General features: G+C 41.7%; 1 protein-coding gene across 1 annotated transcript; it reads left to right on the forward strand.

The window, feature by feature from the left end:
- The first annotated feature begins 135 nt into the window (after positions 1-135).
- On the forward strand, positions 136-12,163 carry lrrc74b (leucine rich repeat containing 74B). The gene is given in 10 exon segments (XM_068604960.1): positions 136-373; positions 1,160-1,361; positions 1,977-2,119; positions 4,658-4,790; positions 5,691-5,897; positions 7,996-8,105; positions 8,995-9,110; positions 9,437-9,515; positions 11,848-11,943; positions 12,032-12,163. Coding segments are annotated over 10 exon segments (1,320 nt in total). The 5' UTR covers positions 136-271.
- The last annotated feature ends 154 nt before the right edge of the window (positions 12,164-12,317 follow it).

Below are 12,317 nucleotides of genomic sequence, written 5' to 3' on the forward strand. Positions count from 1 at the left end.
CAAACTTTTCCCGAGGACGCCCGATTGGTGGTCTGCTATCGGGGAAGAGAAGCAGCGGCCTTTCTAATTAGCCCAAAGACTTTGACCCTCCCATTGAGCAAGATAGGTTGCATGAGCACATACCTTGCTGCTCAAGTGCAGTGCAGTGATTTCCCTCGCGGCACACGCATCAGAACACCCCCACTGAGTCTGAAAACAAAGGAATCAAATATATATATATATATATCTACACATATATTCCTCGGTATCACCATTACTCAGCGTCAAAGTCATGGTTCATGGGAAGAAGTTGGCCACGGACCCGCCGCTGCTGCCTTCTGTGCTGGAGGACGATGACGCAGAAGCAGAAAGTGAGAAGCTGCAGCTGGGAGAGGTAGGAAGCGGAGCAAGTTCTGCACACGCCTGAGCAAAGGGAAGTGTGAACGAGCAGGTAGGCAGCTGGAGACTTGTCGAGCCAGCCGGGCAGATTCTCACGAAGGCCGACATTGATTAAGATGTAGGAGACTTGGTGAGAATCCAAAGTATGTTCTTGACCTGCAAGTGTATAATACGAGACATTTAAGGCATAACGCCATCTCCAGACACATCTCAGCACTTTCCTTGAGAAATACAAGCTTGGGGAAAAAAAAAAAAAAAAAGCTGCTATTTTCTTTTCGTAGATTGCTCTTTTCACCCGTGTACGTGCACGAATTTATTCAACAGAGGGGACTCGGGAGTGTCACCCTGAAAGTCTTTCCTCATTTACTCTTTCATGTCTAATCACAGGGCTGCACGCTCTACAGCGAGTCCCAGAAATGCATTTGTAAAAGCTGCCTATTTAGTCCTGAAAATAACAATAGATGGCAAGGCCGACTGTAGAGAAATGTGTACAGAACACACGTCATAGGCCTGGAAATAAAAGGGGAGTGAGAGAGACGTGCAAAAGCTGGAGAAAGAGGTTCAAGGGAGGTGTGAAGAAAGGAGTAGGAGGGAAGGTAAGTGGTTACAAAGAGAGAGAGGGATGCGAGCTGAAAGAGACGCATTGGACGCTCGCTTGTCCAACGTGTAGATATCAGTTCTGTTCCCCTGAGAGCAGATGCATCCACTCTCCTCGCTCCGGCTGCCAACAACAGCCAGCTTTGAGGAGTCATGATGTCTTGCTTTCTCATTCTCCATCCAGCGAAGAGTGAGCCGGACAGGGGTCGATGTGCGTGGGCCAAAGGACCAACGCTCGAGTCCTGGCAGCAATGCGCTAGACGGAGGTGAACGCGAGGGTGAAGAGGAGGAGGAGGAGGAGGAGGATGAGGAGGAGGAGGAACAGCTCGGAGGAGAAGAGCGTGAGATCTCAGATGAGGACTACGACACAGACTTGGAGCTCGGCGGTAAAGAGGGGAGACACAACAAAAAAAAAGGGTGGGGAAGTTGTCAAATGTGAAGACATGAAGACAGAGGGTGTGATGTTCCCTCTTATGTTTGAAATGAATGATTGTGTTATTTTCTGTCTGAAGTAATATTCCACAGGAGGCTCCAGCACTAGTCTGTTTCCAGTATGTTGACGGTGAGTCTTCATTTGATCCCGAGCAGAACCTGCATCGATAAAGCCAGAGCCCTCCGGTCGCCCCGCGGGTTCAACTTTTATCCCTCTTTCGCCTCTCCACCTTCTCAATCTCTGAGTGATTTCCGAAAAAAAAAAAAAGAAAAGAAGAAAAAGTAACTCCTACGTGCGCCTGTGCCCACACATGTGAAGCCCTATTCTGCATCTTAATGATTTCATCCAAATCTTTTGTGTCGGCTTCCTTTTCACCAGAAGTGAAAACCATCTGGTATGAATGAGCTCCCCCTGACAGGGTGAGATGAGCCACGAGGGAGTTTTTCAATATCGCACTCAAAAGGTCCTCCTCTAGGGGGCGGAGGGGGGGAGTGCCACATCTCTCCTTTTACCAAGAGGTATTGATAGCGAACAATTCAGACAGCTATTGTCATTATTCATGTTGCAGATAAGGAGGAGGCGTATGACCCGACCGGGCAGACGTGCTACATGGAGGCGTGCGGAGCGCTACAGGTGGCGCCTGCCTCTTACTTCCTGCGGCACATGCAAAGCAGCGAGCTGTCCATGATGCATCGGGGTCTGGGGCCTCAGGTACTTTCATCAGGAGTTAGGGATTGTATGAAAATTAGTAGAGGTTAAGGATCAGAGGAGGCTGTTTATTTACATATTTACGCGTCTTTTTTTTAGCCCAAATGTACATTTTATTACTATTTCTATTTATTTTGTGTTTTATTTGGAATCCAGGTACAGGAAACACTATTTCAGTGTCTATCAGCTGAGCTGCTATCTGTGGCCGGTTCTTTCATTCAATAACACTCACTCACTGTCATACACTTATAAATATATATATATATATATATATATATATATATATATATATATATATATATATATATATATATATATTTTTATGTATATATATATATATATTTATTTATATATATATATATATATATATATATATATATATATATATATATATATATATATATATATATATATATATATATATATATATATATATATATCAGTGAAAAAGCTCTAAAAATCTAATCTGCTCAGCACAGACTTAACAGAAAGAGATAAAGTTATCAACTGCCTGGAGAACGCAGCGAAGCGCTGAGCAGTTAAATAACCAGATATATTAGTGAATATAGTGATATAAGTGAATATTGGATTAGTTTTCCCTGAAACGTAATTGGCAATTCAGTTCCACTTTTTATGAACTCAATTCTTAGGAGATCAGGTTGGCTTTTGCCAGGTGGCAACAAACACGACTCCGAAGAAGTAAATAAGCAACTGTCTGTTAAGCTCACTTTATCACTCAGGCCATTACGTGCCAATAATGCGCTCACAAATTGTTTCTGCTGCCCCCTAGTGGCCCTCCGCTTCACCTGGGGAAAGGTGTTCCAATTAAACCTGCCCTCTTGAAAATATTTGATCTCCCTCTCCCTCTCCCTCTCTCTCTCTCTCTCTCTCTCTCTCTCTCTCTCTCCCTCTCTCTCCCTCTCTCTCCCTCTCTCTCCCTCCCTCTCTCTCTCCCTCTCCCTCTCTCTCCCTCCCTCTCTCTCTCCCTCTCCCTCTCTCTCTCTCTCTCTCTCCCTCTCTCCCTCTCTCCCTCTCTCTCTCTCTCTCTCTAACATTATTTCTGACCTATATGTTCAGTCTCACTCATTAATTCCAAGTCACATTCCCCCCCGAGGGGCCGCAGCGATCGTGGCAAAGTCTGGGTCGCACTGTGTCAAGTTTAATGCAGCCAAGCTTCAAGGAGTTATCTTTTTTTCTCTCTTCTTTTTCTCCAATAAATAGATCGTGCATGTACATATCTTTGCAATAGACTTTACATATAAAAGTACATAATTTGAGTCCATGATAGATCTTAGCAGTACACATTCAAGTGGGGAGACCTTCACAGGAGGAGAGGGAAGGCTGTTGGCATTGATTTGGATGAAGCAAGAGCTCATAACTTCATTCTGAATTTAAATTTACCTCTCAGGGGGACGGTCTAATCTTTGATCCTAAATGACAGCTAATGCGTTTCAACTTGTGACCCATGTAAATGTGCACCTATTATTTGGTCCTGAGCATTGGACCCCACGTCAATATTGTGTCTCCATGATTTTGCTCTCATACAACCCAAAATACACACACACACACACACACACACATATATATATATATATATATATATATATATATATATATATATATATATATTTCTTTTGGCAGGTATAGACCAAACAGGAAATCCATTAATACTTGTTGAATTTAACTAATGGAGGTGATTAAGTGCATGTGTACACGACAATGCTTTATTTTCTTGTTTTTCCACATATGCCAGAAAAAAATAAATAAATAAGCATCCATCATTTTTCTATAGTTTTCTTTTACAATTTAACCTTTAACAGCTTAAATTCAGCCCACAACCCAATCACCATCACATGTTTATTTCACAATAAATCTGTGTAGAATTGTTTATACATTTCTGACTACATCTTCTGCAAATGTGAAAAATTCTTTGCCTGGAGCTCTTAGCTACCACGGCGTGACATTTACAGGCTTCCACTGGTCCGTAACACTGCAAATGAAAGTTGATAAAGTCAATCCATTCCTTAACAAGCCATTTCCCAAGGTTTCAGCTTCAGTAGCATCATTCACACAGATTGAATTGGATTTTAAGTCTTCACCTGTCAATCACGGAGAGTAAAAGTAAAGCAACAAAGTGCAGCTGCCAACGGTTATTTGTACAATGTCTTGCAGGTTGATGGGCTTCTCATATCTTCGAGAAATATTCCTCCGCAGGCATTTAAACACACTATTCTTCTGCTCGTCTTCATTTTTTCAGCTCACATTAACATATGGCTTCATGTAGCCTACTTTCTCATTAGCCGTGCTAGAAACTCTAATTTTCATATTCTGCAAGCTTCATTTCTGACCCACGCCTCCACACAGCTCCCTTCTGCTTCATTTGTCTCACGCAGGTTTAATATGCCTCTCTCTTTCTCTCGCTCGCTCGCTCTCTGCCCACCTGCATCAGTGCATCTACTTTTTTGAAACTGGAATACAGATAAGAAAAATATACTGCAGTGAGCGAAACAGAAGAAATTCACTTTGGTTGTGTGTTTGCAGGGCACCAAAGCACTGGCAGTTCCCCTGGTAACCAACACTTCAATACTCAGGCTGAACCTGCGAGATAATTGGATGGAAGGAATGGGCGGAGCTGCCATAGCCAAGATGTTAAAAGAAAATTGTTACATTACAGGTGGTTTTACTGCACTAAAGCGTGCACACTCTTTCTCTTCCTTTTTCTTTCACTACGTCACTACGTCCCATCTCCCACTTGTTCGCCCCAATTACACGTCATACATTTCTGGGGGTCGTTTTTTTTTTTATGTTTGTGCAGTTCGGGGAAGCTATGGAGGGATGTTTGCTCACAGAATGGCTCCTGTGAGTCCTGGCATGGCAACTAGAGGCACCGCTATTCAGCTTTCAGGGGCTGTCCCATTTTTATGAAGATACAGTAAAACAGAATATTCGCCTACGTATATTTCGCTGATGCTGCAGCCGAGAATAAGCCGACGCAGCATTTCTGATTTCAAATAAACAAATATCCCAAAATGAAAACTCTGAAAGGTTAGAAATGAGTCGTCATTAGTTTTGCGTGAACCATATTGGATGAAACAAAAGTTTCTGATGATGGTGCTTTATGAAACGCTTTTGAACCACTAAAATAATGTGTAAAATAAACACTTAAGATGACATTTGATGTGAGAATTACCGTAAAAGTCGGGTTACAAGCCGCTACTACCTTCGGTAGGTGTCCTCGCTAGCTCCCCGCTGTAGCCAGCTCGTGCTGCTGCTAGCTCTTCGCTAATGCTGCTGTTAGTTCCCCACTAGCTCCCTGCTAAGCTCTTTGCTAGCTCCCTGCTAGCTCCCTGCTAGCTCCCTGCTAGCTTGCTACAGCGGGGACAACCACTAAAGGTAGAAGCGGCTTCTAACCCGACTTTTACATGATTAGTGCGACATTCACTGCATACAAAATCAATAAAACATCTTTCTGATCATGTAAAACTCACTCAGTCAGCTTCTCCTGCCACATCATGTTAATTTCACCGGCCTCTTTTCTCCAAACACAACCTGTGTACCTGTGTGTTAATCACAGAGGTGGACCTGTCCGACAACAATCTCGGGGATGATGGGGCCAGAAGTGTCGCCAGTATGCTGAAGGAGAACAGCACCCTGTTGAGCCTCAATCTGTCCGGAAACCAGTTCACAGACCAGTCGGCCGAGCACCTCGGCCCAGCGCTGATCGCCAACTCCAAACTACGGCACCTCGACCTCAGCCACAACTCTCTGGGAGAGCGTGCAGGTAGCGAAGCAACTAGTTAGAGAGATTAAAGGTCACATATTTTTTCTGAGGCCTTACCCTTTCAAAGAATTAAACAGTACCCATGGGTCCCATGTGTATTAGGTTGATATTAAATATTTACACATGGAGATACATATTTTCACATACTTTGCATGAGCAGCATCAGAAAACTGAACTTCAGGACCCAGAAATCAGAGATATGAGGGATGATAATGACGTAATATCTTTGTACAGTGATCTCTCTCTCTCTCTCTCTCTCTCTCTCTCTCTCTCTCTCTCTCTCTCTCTCTCTCTCTCTCTCTCTCTCTCTCTCTCTCTCTCTCTCTCTCTCTCTCTCTCTCTCTCTCTCTCTCTCTCTCTCTCTCTCTCTCTCTCTCTCTCTCTGCTTTGATAACTGATGGTTTGCTTTTCGCTCTTCAATTTAATTTGAACCGTGTAAAAAACTATGAGGCCAAAAGTAAATAGACACTTGCTAAAACTCATGCAGTCTTTGTTGAACATCTCGGGCCAGACTAACATTTGGCGTTCCAGTTGATGGCAAAAATGTCGCATGGACCTGAGGTCAGTGCTCAAATTTGAAATTCATAGCAATGATATTGCAGAAAACAAGTATCGCAATGTTTTGATATTTTGGAGTAATCTGAGATTCTTCGTGCTTTGGTAACTCTGCCGGGCCGGCCAGACATGTATGTTGGTGCTTGTCAGTCTTTTTGTTGTACGCAATTGGCGAGTAAATGTCTGAAATATTAATTATTCATTTCCATTTTAAAAAGCATTAATTGAAAGATGTTCACTTTTCAAGTTATTTTTATCGTTTTCTTTGAACTTTTTTACCGAATAAAAAATCATAAACGTCTCATGTATTCAAGATGGATATTCAAAGAAAAGAAAATAAATCCATTTCAGTTTAGCATTATCTTTAAAATGTCTTTAATGACATAATAACGTAAAACCCAAACTATTTTACTTATGTTCTTTTGTTTGCACATGAATAAAGACCATTTTAGTAAGATGCTAAAAGTAGCTGTGTAAGTGAATGCAAAGTTATCTTTTCTGCCATTATAATGATAAATAAAGATGACTAAATGTGCATTAAAGCCCTCTAAAACTGACCAAATACTATAATGAGGGCAGAAATATGTTCTATATGCGGTTATAGGTACCTACTATCATTAGATTTTTGGAAAACCATTAGCCTTATCGCTAAGCAGTCACAGGCCAGCAGGCAGCAGCAGACTGTGGCATTCAAAGGTCAAGAACATTTCGCCTTCATTAAACCTCTTTCAATTATCATGTGGATGAGCTTTCCAACAGGCAGGAGAATGGCAGACCCGGATGTAATGAGCATCAGATGTGGTAATTCAAAAATAACTGTCTCTAGGAAAGGGGACACCGGTGTGTCACGGTGTCATGTGTGCGGCTATGATTTATACCCTCATTTTCAATTTTATTTTCCTCCTCCGCTGAAATATCAAAGGACATCCTTGTGCTTGTCGAGCGCACTCTTCCATACAGTAGAGAGAGAAACACTCTGGCATTCATGCTATGGTTTTATTGCTTTTTCCATCAAGCATGGTAGCACAGTGTTTTGTTTTTTTTTCCTTCTATTGTCATGAACCACTGAGTTGTGTGCACATTCTTATCCTCCAGATAAAGTGGGTGAGATGATGATGGGAAGATTCTCTTTGGGTTTCTGCCTCTCTGGCCCTCACTCACTTGAGCTTTTAGATTGTGATAACACACATTCACACCATCTAAAATCTACTGTCAACGAGATAGATGTGTCCCAGAGAGTGTAGAAGTGGGTATTTGATTTTAGGAAATACTCTGAGACTTTCTTACCACTAAGACATCTTTCATTTGAGTTTTCTTTTCTTACGCGAGTCTGAATGTGAATAATTTTCTAAAATCAGATTTATACTATTTGAGAAATTGTCACAAACACTTACACACTGACTAATAATCATGGTTTATGTTACTGCAATTTACTGAGAATATACAACTTTTTGTGGGGGTCTAACTATGAAATCATCTTTACTTTAATACTTCTATATATTTTGGTCATGATTCTTTCTTTCTTATTTGTTTCTATCCCAAGGCAAACACCTAGGAGACTCTCTGTCAGAGAACACAGGGTTGAGATCACTAAGTCTGGCCTGGAACGGCATTCGAGGAAGAGGAGCTGCCATGTTGGCCAATGGCCTCGGGGTAATACATCCTGAAATCAATATTTGAAAACATTACATTACTTTTTTAACTCAGGCAAGACAAAATACCTACAAATCTACAGATCTAAAGTAAAGAAAGTCAAATTCAGAACATTGCTTATGTCAGATTTAATACCAATGTGTTTAAACCAAATGCGTCATATAGTGCAAAAAGCCAGTAAACCCCTTTACACATTTATTTTATGGGCATCAATATCTTGCTAGAACAGCCTCCACTCTTCTGGGAAGGCTTTTATATCATCAGTGGGGTTGGACACGGATGCTGTCACGCCGGGCTCACAGTCCAGTTCATCCCAAATATTGGATGGAGTTGGCATCAGGGCTATTTGCTGGGCAGGTCAAATCCTTTAACACCAAACTGTGAAAAACGTTTATGTCTAAAACTTTGAAATGGCCTAACCTGAACTGTTTCCACAAAGCTGCACTATATTGTCTGAAACAACAAGATTTCCCGTTACGAGAACTATATTCTCGTGACACTGTTTTGAGTTTGAAAACAAAACTTGCACATTAGGTTTAATGATGGAGGAAGATAGGTTATTGTATGTCCTAACATGGCTAACTTGCTTATCCCGGTGGTCAGGTATTCATTACCCATCTCACAGCAGAGATAGAGTAGAAGCAGTCTACTTTAATGACCGAGATGATGAAGAGGACGCTAATCAGTAAGCTGCACTGACTCTTCTGATTGATCGCGGTTTGAGAGGCTGATTACATCACGACCGATTCTGCTGCCCTCTCACTTTGAATCAAGGTCTTACTTTGGGACAAAGTTAATCATGTTCGATAACTTGTTCAAGTTATACTTGTAATTGCATCAGACTTTTTTTTACGAAAAGGCTAATGATTTTTGTTTCTTTTTTTTCCAGGAAAACATTTTCCTCAGAACAGTGGATCTGACGTTTAATGGCTTCAGTAAAGAAGGAGCCATTGCTTTAGGACAGGCTTTGAAAGAGAACGCCATTTTAGAGGAGTTGAACGTGAGGTACGAGCCTTTGTAAACTTTGTGTTGGGTAATCACATTATTGTACTGTTTGGCACTAACTGGGAGGCAAAACTAACAGATAATAACACAATATCACTAATACATCTTAAATGGTGGTAACCTTTTTTGCAAAAACCATAAACAAAGTCAAGTCAGTTTTTTCAGCCTGACTCTCAAGCAAAACAAAGCTTGCCTCACAAATTCCCAGACAATTGTGCTAAATGGATGAATAATACCGTTTACAAAGATAACACTTTATGATTGCTTCTCCCACACTCCGACACACTTTCTTTTTTTTTGTTCTCTCCATTTGTATCTCTCCACAGTTGCAACCGAATCCCCCCTGAAGGAGCTATCCACCTGGCCATGGGCCTCAAAGTAAACAAGACAATGAAATCCCTGAAGGTAAGCTGTTGAAAAGATTGGTTCTTCCTTCAAATACAACGGGGGAAGTGAATAAAATGAGATAAATAAATGGATCATTGTAGTTTGTTTTGATGTCAGTTGCCCTCACAGGTTTCTCATGAGCTTGTCTTACTGGCCTCAAACAAATTGATGGAAAATAAGTTATTAAGTGTGTCAATTACCAAACACTTTACGAAGTGCACTGCAATACAGTGCACTGCAATAGTGTGCACTAACATCTGTAGTGCACTCCACCCCTGATAAGCACTGCATCAAATGAAACACTTACATTCACCACTTGGCGGAAGTGAATGTTACGCAAATCTGTTCGTGAAACCCGCGAAACTAAAAGCTGGCGAAAGGGCTCCTTCTCTTCAAGATGGCGCCTGTTTAGTGCAAGTAGTGTCCATCGTTTTACATTACATTTTTCGACCGTTTGCAGTGCGCCATCCGGGTACTTTCAGTGCACTGAATTCTGCTGGGTTTGTCAGTGTGGCGCCCTAAGCACTGAAAGTCAGTGCTAGAAGTGCTCTAGTGTCCGATAGTAGACCCACCCAGATGTACACTGAAATTGAGTGACGGCTTGAGCTTTTCCAATGTATTAAATTAGCACTCCTGGATTAAAAATAGAGTTTGGATCTTTGGTAAAAGATAAAAGTCTGAAAACTTACGATGATCTGTAAAAACTAGACAAGTTAAGGTTGAAATCAGTTAGTGAAAAGTACAGATCAAAAAAAGTTCAAAGATTTGCATCTGCATAAATGATAGCTAATTACTTACTTTTTCTTTTTCCTCTGCATCTAGTCTACTGATAAGTTTGATTTATTTGATATCGACAGTAGCCTATCATTGTTTGCTCGATAGCTGCTGGTCAGTTCTTAAAAGAATAGTTTGCCATTTTGGGAATATCCGCTTACTTGCTTTCTGAAACATGCTCACTTGCCATGATGTAAAAGAAGGTATGAAGCTACTGCTAACGGTCAGTTAGCTTAGCTTAACAACCAACAATGGAGTCTCTGCAGGAATGAGTCCTACAACTTGGAGATTAGTCAGCATTTCAGCAGTTCTGGATCTGTCCAGCTTGTACAGATGTCGGTCCCACATTATGACATTTGAGCCACCAACTCTCACGCTTTCGCCGTGTGACACAACGCTTTTTCATGTTTTCACACGCCACACAACCAATATCTCACGCCAAAAAAAAAAAAGTCTGGGGCGCGTTCGTTCCTTTTCAAACTCCCCGACGATAGATGGCGCTGAAGAGCGCATCTGTAAACCTATTCGCTGCATAGACATCCTGTTTACCTCAAATAGACAGTCGCGGGTCTGTGTCAGCAACTGGAGGACCGTCGGCAGAGAGGAGCAGAGAGATGGAGGTATCGGGGCTCTCAAGTCTCACGCATTGACGTGACTGTCACTCAATGGACTTAAGTCACGCCCTCCCGACACACAGCTGTTCGCTGCGGCGCGTGTTTCTCGTCGTCTCACCCCCCATCCCGTCAACAACATCTCACGCCAACGTTTTTTGAAAAGTTGGCAGCTCTGTTATGATTGGCTGAATGTAGGAGGGACCAAACTGATTCGCTGGTCGCCCCTGAGAGCATCTGATTGGTTGCCCTTTCAGGCCGTTGGTAAACGCTAACGTTAGCCGAGCTATTATGCTATCCGGCGTTACATCCTAGCTTAGCCCAGGAAGAGAGCTGTTGTTTCCGTAGTGTGAAGGGAGGCTACCTGGTCGAACTGCAGGACTTTTTTTTCTTTTCTGTTTTTACGATGTTTTAAATCAAATGTTGTCACTGAATGCACTTCTGGGTATTTCTTTAGCGAGAAATCAACTCTGTCGATTTTGAGTAATGGCAGATATGCGCCAGATTTTTGGGCTCTTATCAGTTGCCAGGCAACCAGAGAAGGACGCCAGGAAGGTCTTAGTCCCAGCGAGGAAATAATCCAGCCAACAAATCCTTTTAAAAAAGTAAATTTTATTCTTTTCACTAAATAAAGGAAGTTCAATTTGTTATTTGTGAGCTTTATTTGTTAGGTGGATTTTGCAACAACTGGACGGAGCCAGTTTCCCTCCATTTCCTGTCTTTATTTACATCAACTCTCTGCCAGAACGACCATTAGTGTGTTTCCCAAAATGCTGAACCAATAAATATGGCTATGTCTAATATGAGGCTTATTTTTGTTGACATAACGAGAGGGAATCCAATTTAAAACACCATAAAATCCTAAAACATTATTTCATAATAATCCTAACAGCAGGAGAACCAAAGTAAAGAACCCAATCAGTGCAATCTGGACATATGCCTCCATAATGTTTGTCTTTAACTAGGTGGGGAGGAACCCCATCCAGAACGCTGGGTGCTATGGGATCCTCCAGTCTCTACAGGAAAACCCAGATTCAGCCATGGAGAAGTTAGACTTTTCGGTAACTCACATACTTCACCTCTCTATAAGACTTTCTGTGACTCTTCTTTTTTTCAAAGGTATTCATGCTCTTTTCTGTTTCACTCAAGGACATCACAGTGAACCAGGATTTTGAAGATTTGTACAAGGCAGTGAAAGAAATGTTCCCTGCGCTTACAGTAAATCATGGGGGCAGAATTGGCGCATTCAGGAAAGCAAAAGCTTGAAAAGTGTTACTGTAATTGCTGTACTTTCATGCCAGGAAAGATGGAAGGAGTCTCGTCAAAGCCCTATGGACGACAAATGAACCAAAGGATGGATGCAAGCAAGGATATCATTTTTAAAAGACGTAAAAAAAAATAAATAAAACATGTAAAGTCATGAAAGCATATTCCT

Source organism: Clinocottus analis, unplaced genomic scaffold (genome assembly GCF_023055335.1).
Source record: "Clinocottus analis isolate CAN_PGR_092001 unplaced genomic scaffold, fCliAna1.0.p SCAF_7, whole genome shotgun sequence".
Classification (NCBI taxonomy): Eukaryota; Metazoa; Chordata; class Actinopteri; order Perciformes; family Cottidae; genus Clinocottus; species Clinocottus analis.